Genomic DNA, 11,683 nt, shown 5'->3' on the forward strand with positions numbered 1-11,683 from the left:
CTATGAGAACTTTAAACTGACTCAAACTTAATCTTTCTACGATATGAGCAACCGCCCCGCCCCTTTCTACTTGGGTTCTAACTCAAATACAGAGAGCGAATCATCCAATTTCCAATTTCTGCTCTGCTGCTTTATTCCGACGTGACAAAAAAGCCGAGCTCTTATTTTTCCGAGACGCGAGATACTTTCTTCTCAGTCTTCTTCTTTACTTCCCCACTTGTAAGTTTTTATCACCACTGCTGCAGGAAGCAAATTCGGAAACGGGAATATCGTTTAGAAGTCTGTGGTATTTATTATAGCGTCGAGCCATTTTTCGCCACGGAGGTACTCTGCAAGCGTGTACCATTGTATACAATACGGCTTCACTTTCTGCACAAGCGCATTTCTGGCGGCGTGGGAAATAAAAGCCAATGTACGACGTTTGTTCTGTCAGCTGAAAAAAGAAGGTAAAGTTTTTTTTGTTTGTTCCGGTAGAATTGATTATTCTCATTACAATATACCCGAGTGGTACGAGGAACCCGACCAACGCGTTTTTCCAGATACAAAGCGGCGAGCTGCCGGATTTTTTTTTCCTTAGCAAAAATGTGAGATACGAGCCCTGTTAGTTGCCAGCGAACGTAACGCAACTCAATACACGAATGCCACTCCCAGGTTTGAACTTAACAGTCAAACTAAACTTTTCGTGAAGAAAATGACACCATTAATAATCAAACAATGACTATACTTGAAATTGACCGTGGACGAATTCATCATTTAAAATCTCGTCAAGTTGCCCTTTTGAAAGGTTCCCAAAGTGTCCGGAATCCGAGATACTTGACTTAATACTGTGTCACGTCTGAGTTCTGTCGCCTTTTTCACCCTTTTCCGTCTTTTATCAATCCCTGCAGACACAAAGGCCGCGCCGCCTTTTGCCGCCGCTCATTTGTAGTTTTGAGATGAAATAACCACGTCGGAGATCAAACTACTGTATTGTTATTTTTGTTCATAAAATGTGGAATCGCATTTGAAGCGCCGCAGCACCAAATCCAAAAACGTCTCCACCCGCGTTGCCTTTCATTGAATTGCGTCCTCGCCGGCGTCGCCCACCCGCCTTCCGGCCCCTCTCGCCTCGCTGTTTGCTTTTGATTGCAAACGCGCCGCCTCCCTCCGCTGGCGGCCCGCTCGCTACCCGCTGACGTCTTGTGCAGGTGGCAGGTGGAGAACTTTGATGGATCCATAAATATGGATCGACTCGGTGCTTGCCTGCCACCGGAATGGAAGCAGTTTTTGTACAAGATGTATATAACGTACACTATGTACAGATACTTGATATGGATGGATTCGTATCTTGGTGAACAAAAGTACAGCGGCGAAGAAATTTAACTTAAGCCATAATCTGCATATTGTCGACATTATAAAGTGATAGAAAATAAGTGAAAACACCATTGTTGTCTAAAATATTGTTTCAACATTCTCCGCCGTGATTGGCCAGCTTCTACCTTCTCCTCCCCAATCAAACGCCCGTCAACAAAACGTTAATTTTTCTCTTCCTCCTCCCTCGCAGGGTGTCGGTGTGCGACGAGGACAAGCTGACGCATAACGAGTTCATCGGGGAGTCGCGGGTGGCCCTGCGCCGCGTGAAGCCCGACCAGACCAAACACTTCAACATCTGTCTGGAGCGCCCACCTCCTGTGAGAAGGGTGGGGGGGTGGGGGGGGTCTTCCACGACACCGTCCCGACCAAAAAACGTGACCTTGAATAACTTCCCGAGTGTTATCGAGGCCTTTGAAGTCCTGAGAAATGGATTTAAGGTTGAAATGGGAGAGTTAAGAGAATTAAGGCAGGGATTGGTTGTGTCCAACGCCTTCGTGTTATTAAATAATAATAACAGCTTCAAATCCACTTGTACAACAGTATATAAGAATATCTATATTTAGCAGTCCGTGAATCTCCTCCAAGGATTGTGAAATAAATCAAATTTACTTTAAGAAATGACTTGCTTGCCTACGTAATGAGTTTACTTCAGGAGTGTCAAATCCATTTTTTGTCACAGGCCAGATTGTTGGTGCGCTTCCCCTCTCGGGGCCGTTCTGATGTTTCTTCATCTCATGCACGGCAAAGTGATGGAGAACTAGGTTTCAAATCAGAAGTCAAGGATAATAGTTGATTCAAATATTGTTCAAGTTACTATAAAAACATGATTAATAGCAGAAGATTTGGCCACGAAAATAATTTGCATTCGCGGGGTGCATAAAATGATGTGGCGGCCTTTGATGTGGCCCCCGGGCTTCAGGTTTGAAACCTGTGCTGTACTACTTCCTTTCCAAAGTCAAAAAATAGATATATCGTATTGTTGTTATTATTATAGTATTGTTAGTATACATTTTTAGCCTTAATCACCTTGAAGGATTATTTTGACGTCAACTATTTATTTGAAAGTGATCAATTGTGAGTAATTCAGTCTCATGTACTTAAATGTGAACATTGCATTAAGCATTAGAATTAAATTACCCAATTAAAACATTTTTAATGTACTTTCCTACTTGCAAACATACTTAATAAGTTCCTAAGTCCAAGGGAAAATAAGAAAATGCTCAAGAAACGTAGGCGGGGGCGACGGGGCACTTGGGGCGCGCCGTGACGCCGACGCTTTCCGGCCTGACTCTTGTCGTCTTCTTCCCTCCCGCAGCTTCCCTCGCCCACGGCGATGAGCACGGCCCTCCGAGGCATCTCCTGCTACCTGAGAGAGGTGATGACGCCTTTTGTCCGTCCATCCGTCCATTTTCTATATCGCACGCCGCGTTCGGGATCACGCGAAGACGCGTGAACCCTTTCCCGGCTGACTTCGGTTGACCCCGGACTGTGTTCGCGCTCACTTTCCACTTCCATTAAGCGGGGGGGGGGGGCTTAACTACACGTTGCGGTTACCGATACAAAACGTACTGCAACAGTATTGCAGTATGCGACTTTACCGACAATATCATCTGCAGAATTAAATGTTTATTTAATAACGTGACAAGATTTTTTTTTTTTTAAATATATAATATATATATACACGGTGGATCGGCGTTGGCCTCACAGTTCTGACTCTTGTGAGGATAAGCGGCAAAGAAAATGGATGGATGGATGTATAAAATACATCATGCCAACTTGAAAAGTTGATGATGAAATTAAGGTCGTGGAAATGGCTACAGACATGTTTCGCAAGTGGAATTTTGGGACAGCTCGGCGGCCCCGTTAGGCAAATTTGAAATGTCGAAATCCGTCGCTGATGGAGCGCGACTTACAAGTTTTAATTTGATCTCGCTTTCACGACGTCGTCCCTCTTGCGCGGCTTCACAAAATGAACCGCAAACGATGCCGTTGTTATCCTATTTTACGCACAACTACAATCGAAGCTAAATTAGCTGCGAGTTAACGAGAAATCGTGACGAATTTGCGACTACGAAGGGGCTTTTGTTACGCTGTTGTACGTCAACGTCGGCTGTGATGGTGGCACTTGAGGTCTGGCCCAATTTTAATAACAAAATTCATCCAACCGCCATCTCCAGGCTGTTTTATCGAGCGCGGTGATTGTTTTTCGCCGGCCGTCGTCACCCGTTTGCTTCTCCCTCCCTAATGAGTCGCTCGCTATCGACCTGCGAAGGCCGGAGCGCTTTTATTAGCGCACACGCCGCGAATGATCACCCCTAATTGCCGAGCGTATCAGCCAAGACGGACACCCTCGCTTTTGCCTTTCCCCAAAAAACACGGCAAGTTCCGCGGGAAGGAATTACGCGAAGAGGAGCCGGGGAGACAATTAGCGAGGGGAGGACGAACGGGGAGCGCGCGGCATATTGATCACTTTATTGCGCTTGCCTCCAGATAAGACTTAATGACAGATGGAGCGATACAAAGGGGACGAGAGACTGAAACTACACCTTGTCGTTTTCTAAGAAATTGCGAGGGGTGGGGGACGCTTTTCCAGCAGACGCGGAGCTCCCGCATAAAACCGCAACTACCCGTAAATAACGGACAAAACGCGTGGATGCTTCCGGCCAAGCGGGTGAGTCACGGCCTCGCGCTCCGGCCGCCTTCTTCCACCTGTCACTTCGGATCTTCCCTGTCGCCTCGTTTGTGTGTCAAAAGCCTCGATAACGGTTTGCAGTCACCCGTGTAAAGTAGCGAAGCCGCCAGCCACCGGCGCCGTTAATGTGGCCGGAGGGGGGCGGGGGGGCGACGCGCGACTGGAAATCGGAAGGCTCCCCACCTGGCCCCGTCAAATTTCAATTATTAAAATATCATAAAAAAGAAAAATAGATGCTAGTCTGTACGGACTTTGTAATGCCTACACATGAAAAAAAAAATTTTGTGTAGTGCACAGGTGTCAAACTCGAGGCCCGGGGGCCAGATCCGGCCCGCCGCATGATTTTATGTGGCCCGCAAAGCTAAATCACGTGTATTAACTTCTGTGATTTTTGTTCAAATCTGTACCAAAATTTCAAATTGTCATGTATCGCAAATGATAAAGCTGAGATATTACAAGTATTTTTGTGTTCCCAAACAACAATAGTTGAAAAACACATTCCCCTTGATTTCTTATTCCGAAAGTTGTTTGGAAATTCCATGTGGAAATATGACGAGGCGGTCAAAGATTTATGATCATAACGGCCCGGTGAGGTAAACCAGAACTCCAGCGCGGCCCGCGACAAAAAACAGTTTGACACCCGTGGTGGAGAGCCATGAAAATATATGCGCTGAAAGCCACCGGCGGTCGTCGCAGGGCTTTTTCCTCGCTGTGACAACGAGGCGCTCAAAATCGTCCGCGCAAACGTGAAGCTCCTCTCCGCACGCTTCCCAGTCAGACTTTCCGCTCGCTAATCCGACTTTCTTTGGGCGGCGTGCATGTACTCGGGGCTGACAACGAGGCGCTCTGAAGACCCCACGGCTACAATTTTTCCAAGGGGAAGATTTTTTTGGGGGGTGTCGGGTCGGCTGACTCGCTGACGACGTGTTACAATTACGCCGTATTGGAAGGGGCAACTCAAGCCGGACCCCCAACTTGGCTCCCTTTTTGCTACGCCCCCCACAATTAGAAAAACTGAAATGTTACCGTATCATGTATTTAGAAACAAATCTATGGATTTACTGTCAAGGCATCAAAACCAAAATCCCATGATCACATTTTTAAATCGCACGGGATGAGTTTTGTCCGCTCGTGTCAACACCGGACAGCGCAAGCGATCTAATCAGATCGCCACAAACTTTTCACGCTTGGAGGAATTTATTTTTCTATATTGTTATTGGCAATAAAACCTGCAAACGCTATAAAACTTTCAGACTAAATTGTGTGGTTGAAAAATGGCATCGCTCGTGAACAAACGCATACGTCAGGTTGGCATTTAAGGCCAACATACAAAATCAATACATTTTTTTTTCTTCTTTCACGTCATCAAAACCAAATCCCCATAAGTGTGAAGGCGGAACTTTTAAAAACGCGGCTCGGTCGAGCTCTCGCTATAAAGATTTGTTATTTGCCGTCATTATTTGCTTCTCTTCCCTTAGCAATCCATCAAACGTTCCGCGAGAACATAAGAACAAAAAATGTCAGATACAAGCGTCGGACTACTTTGACCTTTTTGCCCCGGATTCCTCGTGCATCATGCATATGATTTATTAGAAGGAAAAAAAAAAAGTCAATAGGATTCTTGCTCTGACATTCATTGGAAAAAAAAAATGCAAAATATCAGCGGAACTGTAGACTGCTTCCTCTCCAGAAACGTCGCTGTGAATAATAATCGCAATCAAAAGGGCTTTTGCGATCACAGAAAGAACTGGACCTTAAAGGTCCACTGTCATGAAATGCATGATTTTTAGTTCTAGTTATTAATGGGGGGGGGGGGGGGGCACGGCAGCCGGTATGGACCCAGCAGTTTTTTCCACCACCAAACTTTTTGTCAGTCCCGCCATGAAAATCCTCTCGAGGGATTTGTTTCCGAGAAGAAGCAGGAAGTGACGTACGGGGCAGTAGCGCACTGCTGTTATGTTTCTATTAGTTTTACCTGCGGGGAGGTAGCTCGTCGTTCCTTCGTGTTAGCCAAAATGCCGGATCGTTGCTCGAACGCTCGTGAGGATGGATTCACTTTTCAAATTTTACCCAGTTCGTCGTGGCGCATCGTTCTGATGATGTTGAGGGCAGCACAGCGGAGAAGGCGCGTCTAGTCGTAAACTTTTAGGAGCTCAGCCTTCTCTCGACGACGACGGACGGACGGACGGACGGTCACGACGCGTGCCGCGTGATGACGGACGGCTTCCCGCGGCGCGTTTCTCACCGCGGCGCGTTTCTCTCTGCTCATCAGTGGGAGACGGAGCAGCAGAGAAGCTTGGAGGAGAGGGGCCGCCTGCTGCTGTGCCTGCAGTACGTCCCCCCGGCCGACGACGAGGGCAAGGAGGGGGCCCGCGGCGGCCTCTGCGTGGGCGTCAAGCGCTGCGCCCACCTGGCCGCCATGGACGTCAACGGCTTCTCCGACCCCTACGTGAAAACGTGAGCAGTCTGCTTTTGCTTTGCACGGCCACATTTTGAAGCGGGAAATGAGACGCACGCACGCAGCCGTATTTCTTTTTTTTTTTTTTTTTTTTTACAGTCAGCCCAGGGTTTACTTTATCAACATTCATAACCATAATCGTAGTATTTATTGCATTAATCAGCTGTTTTCCGCATGATTTACTTCATTTAGATGTTTTTTTTTGTCTGTGAAACTTCTCAACTATTTGACGTTACAGGGTTAGCGTGTGGTTAGAGCATTGGTTTGGTAAAACGGGTTATGGGTTCAAATCCCACTGGGTTGCGTCAGGATGTGCCAAACAAATATGACACGCTGTGGCAACCCCAAAAGAAAATCAGTTCACATTTATATTAGTTTAAAAAAAAAAATAGCTTGAGAACATTTGGTGGATGTTTCAGATGTCAAGAATGCAAAATTATGTCTGCGCTAAAGTCGGTGTTCTGCTCGTTTTCTACATTTTTGGGTCAGAAACTGGCATTTGAGTTAAAAACCAACCAACCCGTGTTCGACTGCTCATCATGTTACAGAACACAACAATCCCTCGCCAACCGTCAGCGAAGGGTTAGGAGACTGTACGTGTGCAAATGTTTTGTCCGCTTCTAATAAGACGAGTTTTACTTACTTATTTTTTTTACCACGTAGTGTACGGATGATGAGAACACCGAAAGCCTTCTGACGTCTGTTTTCACTTTGACGTGACTGACAATTAATCCTGCAGGGGTCACGAGAGTAAAGGAAAGGACGGTAACGGTCTTGTTCTGTGCCGCCGACCACGGCGCCCGTGAATCAAGCGCAGTCATCGCTCGTCAAACGACTGACCGGGCCGTCCCACAAGTGGGGCGGCGTCGGCGCCGCGTTCATTCGTCAAGATAACGACGACGGCGGCGTTGGGTTATGTCAGTTTTCAAAAAGGCAGCCACGCACCCCCCCCGTCGGGGTCAGACCGCCGAGCACAACATGAGTCTGGCGGGGTTGTTAGTGTCACAAAAGTCCTCCACGGTCTCATTACTCCGCCGCGGAAGAGAAGCAAGACTGTGCGCGTCAACGAGGTCACCGAGGCTCCTCCTGCTTGACGGATGCACTCCAGCGGGAAAGGAGACAAATAAGCATTTCTTCTTAATGCCGCACTTTTCTTTTTTCCTTCTCTCGTTGCCGGAGCGGTGCGAAGGGCCTAACGACAGGCCGTCGTGCCCGCGAGTGCCCGTTTGCGAGCGAGGGCACGATTGACGTGATGGACGTGCCGCGCAAATTGGGGACGGGAGTCCATTTTTCACAATTGGCTCAATCGGGCTCCAGCTAGCGATTGTTTTGACAAAAGTCAAAGCGCAAAACTGCCAATACCCCACTTGAGGCCAAAAAGAAAAATACATAAATTATATATATATATATATATATATATATATATATATGTGTGTACGCGTATATACACATGCGTATATACATACGCATACGTATATACGCATATATACATACACACACACATACATACACATATATATACACACACACACATATATATACATACACATATACACATATATACATATACACATACATATACACACACATATATATACACACATACATATACACACATACATATACACACATACATATACACACATACATATACACACATACATATACACACATACATATACACACATACATATACACACATACATATACACACATACATATACACACATACATATACACACATACATATACACACATACATATACACACATACATATACACACATACATATACACACATACATATACACACATACATATACACACATACATATACACACATACATATACACACATACATATACACATATATACATATACACACACATATATATATATATATGCAAATTAAAGGTAGAGTGAATACAGTTGGTATTATTCTGGAAAAACAAATGTGGCATCAAATATGGTAATTATTTTACATACGAAACTAGTATTCTGTGCTGGCTTTCTTGAAATTGTCCAGAGACGCGCGCAGTGAGGTGGGCCTCCGCAACCCGCTCACGCCCGGCAGTCGGTCGTGCGCCCTCACAAATTCTTCTGGCACGACGCTTTGTTGTGTCTGCGAGCGCGTGGGAACATCCGCGCTGTGGGTGGAAAGCCCAATCGGAGCTGTAGCGCAGCGCCGAAAATATTCTCGGGGGCGATATCGGATGACGGCGTCTGTACCCTCACGCTCACGCTCACAAATAGCCGGTCGGCCGCCGTGGCGCAGCGGGCGGACCGTCCGCAGAGGCTCACTGACGCCGCCACGCTCTTTGTCTCAGGTACCTCAAGCCAGATGTTCAGAAGAAGTCCAAGCACAAAACCGCAGTGATCAAAAAGACGCTCAACCCGGAGTTTAACGAGGTACGCCGTCGACGCTCGAGCGGAGGATTTGATCATTTGGGCGCCCCCAATCACGGCTCCCGCCTTTTGCTCCGTCTCGTCAGGAGTTCTTCTACGAAATCTCCTTCTCGGAACTCGCCACCAAGACGTTAGAGGTCACCGTGTGGGACTACGACCTCGGCAAGTCGAACGACTTCATCGGTGAGTTGGAAAATGTAGCCGTCTCCAATGGCGACGACGCTAAACAAGCAGTTTGTCACACGCTAGAGACGGAGGATTAGCTTGAATGACGACGACAGAGGAGCTAAATTGATTCCAATAATTGATTATTCTGTTGATCAGTTCTCTTTTGGGCGTTCTGTTTTGCTAAATGACTCAAAACGCAAACAAACCAAACGTTTTGCACGTACTTCGGACAACTCCCCAAACGCGATGACGGCGGCGGCGGCGGTGGTGGTGGTGGTTTGGATGAGGGAGGAGGGGAGAAGCGGCAGGAAAACAGGCCGAAATCCAGACGTCACGGATTTAAGTCATGAGGCGGTTTACCTCAACGCGAGAGCGCGTTTCGACAGAGTTCGCCGTAACGTCAGAAATTAAAATGACGTCCGCTTACCTCTTGTGGTGTCTCGGTGGCGGCGGTCCTCAGGGGGCGTCTCCTTTGGGTGCCACTCGCAGGGCGACACCCTGCAGCACTGGGTCGACTGTCTGAAGAACAAAGGCAAGAAGGTGGAGCGCTGGCACACGCTGACCAACGAGCTGCCCGGCGCCGCGTCGCAGGAGTGAAGCGCACCTCTCAGGACCGGCGACGGCAGAAAGACTGCATGACGGCCAAAAGGACTTCTTCGTTGGTGCAAAGAACAAAAACGAAGGGGTCGGTGCACAGATCGTAACCGGGCCTCGTCGTCGCCCCTGAAGTCGGATCCATTTGGGATGCTTGTTGCTTTTTTTTTTTTTTTTGCTGGGCTTAAAGTCACGAAAGAAAAAAAAAAAAGCATTTTTGCATGACACGCGCCAGCGGTTGGTGCGCATCGCAATGTCGCCAACTACTGGCCTGGCGTGTAATTTGACAGCACATTTTTTTTTTTTTTTCCTTCTGAAGCGTTTGTCAAGTTAAACGTACTCGAATGCAATCGTTCCCCACCTTTTGGAGCCAAAGCACATACACTACTCCAAAAAATACATCGATCATTTTCAGTCCACCCTTTCGTTCTCTCTTTTCTCGAAGCAAAACGGCACCTTGATGCCTTTCTGTGACTCTTCCAGTCTTATCGTTTGCCCTTCTTTAGCTCAGCGGCCACATCGGAGGTGCGAGCGGATTGATCAACTGTTTGGTCTCATGATGTCAAAATCTTAAAATGTTTCGACTTGAACCATCAAATTGGTTGCTTGATTCATATTTTCACCTCCTCGTTAACATTGAACAGCTGGAAATGTGCATTTGAAAGTTTTAGAAAAAGTCAAATTAGGTTCACCTGAAAAGTTACGCACTGGACCAAAAATCGGCAGTTAATTGAGGCTCACGATGCAACAATTGCATTAAAAAAAAAAAAAAAATTAAAACCAAAAAAATTTGTATAAAACAGGGATGAACCCAAAAATCATCTTTTCTGGGTTCCAACCCACTGCAAAAAAATAAAAACAAGTAGAAGAAAATCTGCAAATAGGGCCACTGTGTTGGAAAATTTCACCCCAAAGTTTTTGTGAGTAGAGTATATTAAATGGGAAAACCCTGGTGAAAATGTTGCCAGAAGTATGATAATGTTTGATATATTGTCTCAATGTACTCAGACACAACTGGTAAATTGCACCTTCTGCCATTTGGTGGCCAAGAACGCATCCATCATTGTTCTGCCTGGCACACATACACAAACCCCCCCGAACTGGATCGTTTCCCCCGCACACGATTATCTCGAAAGGCACAGGTTGCGTTGGACAAGTTGTGCCGGCGAGCTAATAAAAGCGCCCGCGCGCCTCCCTCGCACCGTTACGAGCGCTTCTGAGGATTTTCAAAATGGACAATTTTTGCATTTATTGGATTTTTGGATCCCGACCACCTAACAAGCGCGACTAGGAGAAAAATCGGTTCTTCCACGTCGACGACGTCCTGTCGATCTTTTGCGTGTTTGTTGTTGCCGGAGTCGGGGAGAGGAAAAAAAAAAGTGCTGCAGGATGACGCGTTCGTCGTCGTTCCACGGTTGCATTCTTTTGATCTCAGTGTCATGTTTACGCGCTTTGTTTTTGTTTTCCTAATGCGCTCTGCAAAGTTAAGCGAGATGCACTCGTACCGATTTTTAACGTGGTAATTGATTTACTTCAGAGAGGCAGTGTGGTGCCACAACGCATCTGGCAGAAAATACAAGGACGGAAGACGACATCGGGGTTGAGTTGAACCAATTGAATCACGTTGGAAAGTCATTTGTGCATTTAATCCATACCGTTGACATCGGAAGGTCCGTCCGTGTGACTATCAGGAAAAAAAATTAAAAAAAAAAAAAAATTGGCCCAGCGGTCTGCCCATCTATCCATTTTCTTTGCCGCTTATCCTCACAAGGGGCGTGGGTTAGCTTACATCCTGGACTGGTTGCCAACCAATCGCAGGGCACGTCGGGACAATCGGTCGCACTCGCAATCACACTTCGGGGCAATTTAGAGTGTCCAATTAAATGTTGCGTGTTTTTGGGATGCGGGAGGAAACCCACGCAGGCACGGGGGAGAACATGCAAACTCCACACAGGCGGGGCCGGGATCTAACCCGGGTCCTCAAAACTATGAGGCCAACGCGTTACCATCTGC

The 11,683-nt window shown here is 46.8% G+C and overlaps 1 protein-coding gene across 3 annotated transcripts in view; it reads left to right on the forward strand.

The window, feature by feature from the left end:
* doc2a (double C2-like domains, alpha) overlaps window positions 1-10,643 on the forward strand; it is a 37,212-nt gene extending 26,569 nt beyond the window's left edge. For all 3 annotated transcript variants that reach the window (XM_061809729.1, XM_061809730.1, XM_061809732.1), the window contains exons 8-13: window positions 1,544-1,670; window positions 2,669-2,728; window positions 6,318-6,502; window positions 8,830-8,911; window positions 8,995-9,091; window positions 9,537-10,643. In XM_061809729.1, coding sequence (XP_061665713.1) covers window positions 1,544-1,670; window positions 2,669-2,728; window positions 6,318-6,502; window positions 8,830-8,911; window positions 8,995-9,091; window positions 9,537-9,673 — 688 coding nt within the window. In that variant the 3' untranslated portion in view covers window positions 9,674-10,643. The remainder of the gene's footprint in view (window positions 1-1,543; window positions 1,671-2,668; window positions 2,729-6,317; window positions 6,503-8,829; window positions 8,912-8,994; window positions 9,092-9,536) is intronic.
* Window positions 10,644-11,683: the final 1,040 nt, after the last annotated feature.

Source organism: Syngnathoides biaculeatus, chromosome 22 (genome assembly GCF_019802595.1).
Source record: "Syngnathoides biaculeatus isolate LvHL_M chromosome 22, ASM1980259v1, whole genome shotgun sequence".
Taxonomy (NCBI): Eukaryota; Metazoa; Chordata; class Actinopteri; order Syngnathiformes; family Syngnathidae; genus Syngnathoides; species Syngnathoides biaculeatus.